The 3,795-nt window shown below is 53.1% G+C and overlaps 1 protein-coding gene across 1 annotated transcript; it reads right to left on the reverse strand.

Moving 5' to 3' along the window:
• Nucleotides 1-624: 624 nt before the first annotated feature.
• On the reverse strand, nt 625-1,850 carry TMEM30B (transmembrane protein 30B). The gene has a single exon (XM_030855167.3). It carries the CDS (start codon nt 1,817-1,819, stop codon nt 758-760), a length of 1,062 nt encoding a protein of 353 aa, XP_030711027.1. The 5' UTR covers nt 1,820-1,850; the 3' UTR covers nt 625-757.
• Nucleotides 1,851-3,795: the final 1,945 nt, after the last annotated feature.

Genomic DNA, 3,795 nt, shown 5'->3' on the forward strand with positions numbered 1-3,795 from the left:
GCTTGTCACTGCCCCTGGGAACAAATGACCCCCTGGAAAACTGGACGCAGTGATCGCGTCAGGCCCAGCTTCAGACACCTGAGGAAATAGGGAAACAGGCAGTTATCCTACTTGCTCCCTGGTTCAGGGCACTGATTCCCAAACTTGAGGGAATACAGGAGGAATCTCCAGATGGGTTTGTTAAAACCGCAGCTTCCAGGGTCTCACCGCAGCCTTATTGTATCAGAATTTCTGGGGATGGGGCCTCCTAAACTATCTACATTTTTAATCAATATGTTCTCCCCCACCCCTCCATGTCTCTGCTGGTTATTTATGGGCTTCCCTCTCTACACTCCCACCCCCCAAAAAAGAAAAAAGAAAACCACTGTACTGTAGCGGTTAAAACTCTAGAGTCAGCGTCAGGAGGCAATGAGCAGCTGCTAGATCTGGAATGAGTTATTTAACATCTCTTCACCAGATGGGGGTTGAATGAGAGGAGTCTAGCCGTCCCTTCCTCTCTCAAAGAACCTCACGTGTCAACTCGTGAAGGAGATGGGGAAAATGTGCAGGGATGTCTCACTCTAGCAGTTCAAACACCCCAGAAGAGTCTGGAAGCCCCCGATCGGGTGTAATTCCTCTCTCTCTCTGGTCCCCTCATCCACAACTGGAGGCAAAGTGAGGCGAAGTTGGAACTGGGTGACAGTCGGGAGGGAGAAACCAAAAGAAGCTTGCAAGAGCGTTGTGGCAAGAAGCAGAAAGAGTACTCTGAAAGCAGGAATTACTCGTCGTCCTCGTCGTCGTCGTTCTGGTCCTGGTAGCGAATGTAGACGACCAGCATGACAAATCCCGTGAGGATGCAGAGGGAGCCGACCACCAAGTAGGCGATGCCCAGGAACGGATTCTTGCCGCCCATCCAAGAGATGCTGCTGAAGTTGATGAGCTTGTGGCCGCCGAAGACGCGCACCGGGTAGTTGTAGGTGATGTTGACGCGGTAGGTGCCCCGCGGCAACCCGGCCGAGTAGTTGCCCTGGCGGATGCGCGCGTACAGCTTGCGGAACGTGGGCAGCGCCGCCGTGCGCATCCATACCACGAAGTCCTGGTTGATGAAGCCGGTGTTGTTCGGGTCTGGGCTGAGCTCGTAGACCGGCCGGTGCCAGCTGGGCGGGGGCGCGGTGCCCAGGAAGGCCAACGCCAGGCTGCCGTTCACCAGCGGCGGGTTGCGGAACTTGACGTGGTAGTCGGTCCACCAGGCGATGCCGGTGCGGTCGAGCGGCACCTCGACGTAGGGCCCGCCCGGCAGGCGCTGGTGCCACAGCGAGAAGGAGTCGTTGAAGAGGCTGTTGGCGATGGCGCCGCAAGGCGCGATGGGCAGGCCAGCCGCGCTATACTGGTAGGGGTAGCAGTCGTTGACCGGGTGGTGCAGCGCGCTCTGCAGCCCGCTCAGCTGCGCGTCGTCGCGGGACACGCCGTAGCGCCGGTTGTTCTGGTAGAAGTTGGTCAGCTCGTAGTAGAGGTACACGGGGCCCTGGAAGAACTCGGGCAGCGAGAAGTACCAGGCGCACGAGCAGCGGGGCGGCGGCGCGCGGCCCTGGCCGGCGGCGGCGCACACCGAGCAGTTGCCGGTGCCCGGGTCGCCGGTGTAGTCGTACTCGAGCTCCTTGATGCCGTTGGAGGAGTAGTAGAGGCCCAGGCCCAGGCCGATGAAGGCCAGGCCGGCGCAGAAGAAGAGCGGCAGCGTGATGCTGGCTGACAGCAGCGGCTGCCAGGCGGGGAGGCGCTGCTGAGTGAACGCGGTGTTGTCGGGCTGGTGGGCGCCCCGGGCGGTGGCGCTCCAGGTCATGGCGGCCGCGCGGACCCACGGAGGGGAGCTCGGATGGGGCCGGCCGGGGGCGCCTCCCCCTCCTCACTGGGCGAACCCGGGGCTACCCCCAGGGCAGGTTTCCACCGGCTCAGGTGAGTTCTGGCCCCAGCCCCGCCTCCGACCCCCGCACAGGTGAGTCTTAGTTACAGGTTCTCCGGGCAGTGACCGGACCCTTCAGTTCCGCCTCGGCCCAGGTGATCGGCCAGCACCGCCCCTGCGGGTAATCGAGAGCCGCGCCCCGCCTCTTCGGAGGTGAGCGGGCGGGCGTTCCTTCCCTCACCTGGCGGGCCCAGAGCTCGCTTTTCCTCTGGATCCGGGTGGGTCCGGACTCTAGCTCCTCCTCCCCGAGGTGAGTGGCGGCCCCAGGATGCCTCTGAGTGGCTCATACCTTGCTCAGGTACTTCCTTCCCTTCCGCCTTCCAAGTGACTAGAGTGCCTGGGCCAGTCTTGCCCGAAATCGTAGGAGCTGCAGCCTCCAGCACAAAGTTCCACTGAGGGACTGCACCGTGCGTCCTGGAGCCTTGAAGATTTCAGGTAATTAATCCTCTTTTATCTGAAAGTGGAAAAAAGTGTCTCTGGACCCTCTTGTCTTTGTAGGTTAACTTAGGGGCCCCCTTTCAGTCAAGTTGCAGCCACAAGTTGTAATGCCCAAGAGACTGCACTATGGTAAATCGGTTTGGAATGCCGTGCCTGCATTCAAATTCTAGAATTTTTTTTTTTTAAGGGAAAATGATTTTCCGGCTAGGTGTCCCAATCTGGCTGTATAACTAAGAAAAGTGGAAAGTTCTCTAAAAATGACACTTAAAAAAGAGAACTAAAGATGGCAGGAGGTTCAGAGCCTTTAAATATCTCTCTAGCTGGTGGAGAAACCACACAAGGAGAAAATTGCACTGGACTACATGTGATTTCTTTTTCTTTTCAGATTATTTGCCTGACTGGAAAAAAGTCCGACCCAAGGTCCCAAAAGACCTAGCTGCTATCCACAATCAAGGATGTTAGGACTTTGGGCCTAAGGAGGTGAACTACAAGGTTTTATAGGACTTACTGCAAAGGAAACCCAAAATAGCTCTGAACATTGCTTGCGATTCTGGCTTTTATATCTAGGTTGGTACAATATACAAAAGAGGGTGTCGGGCCATTTCAACTTTGTGCTAAATCCTCCTTAGGTATTGAGGTGTTTCTGCCTCTCTTCCCGCTCCTAAAATGCAAATAACTTAAATATTTGCTATATTACACTTCTGCACTTAGAATAATATATTGCATTCAGGAGTTATTCAAACCCATTGAAATCTGGAAAGTTAAAATACTTGCTAAATTAAACAACAGGGATTTTTTTTTTTTAGCATCTTTCAAGTGTTAGCCCTAAGCTAAGCAAGGTAGAAGACAGAAGACAATTAGACTAAAAAGGACCCTTGATCTCAAGGCACTTGCAGTCTGATAGGGGACATATTACTCAGGAATAAGATGAATCAAAATAGACAATACACAGCATATACTCAAGTACCAAATTATACTTTACAAGAATGATACTAAAATTAAAAAGTAATATTGTTTTAATAACAGAAAATTCATTCTATCTTGTTGAATGGAATGAATGCAGATCGCAAGCTTTAGCTATTAGAGAATACTGAGGGAGACCCAGGTGACTCGAATTCCACTTCCCGCACTTTTAATCATATTCCAAGAGAGGAAATCCCAACATTGTCCACAACTTCCTATGGTGTGATCCAGTCTCCACTACACCTTTCTTTCAAGAAGATAAAAGAAGAAACAGTTCTCTGTATCATTTTGGTGGGTTCCATCCACTCCTATATCATTGAGTCATCAGTTGGCTTGACATAGAGTCCACAGAACTAGTCCCTAGGAAGGAATTTGGTTCCCCAAACTTAACCTAGTGGATTTTAAGTCTAACAATTGCCCCGCCACCACTCCCCGGAAGTGTGAGCCCTCCTGTT

This window comes from Globicephala melas, chromosome 2, assembly GCF_963455315.2.
Source record: "Globicephala melas chromosome 2, mGloMel1.2, whole genome shotgun sequence".
NCBI lineage: Eukaryota > Metazoa > Chordata > Mammalia > Artiodactyla > Delphinidae > Globicephala > Globicephala melas.

Excerpts from the sequence above, each read along its gene's own strand:
- TMEM30B (XM_030855167.3), bottom strand. The coding sequence starts at position 1,819 with ATGACCTGGAGCGCCACCGCCCGGGGCGCCCACCAGCCCGACAACACC.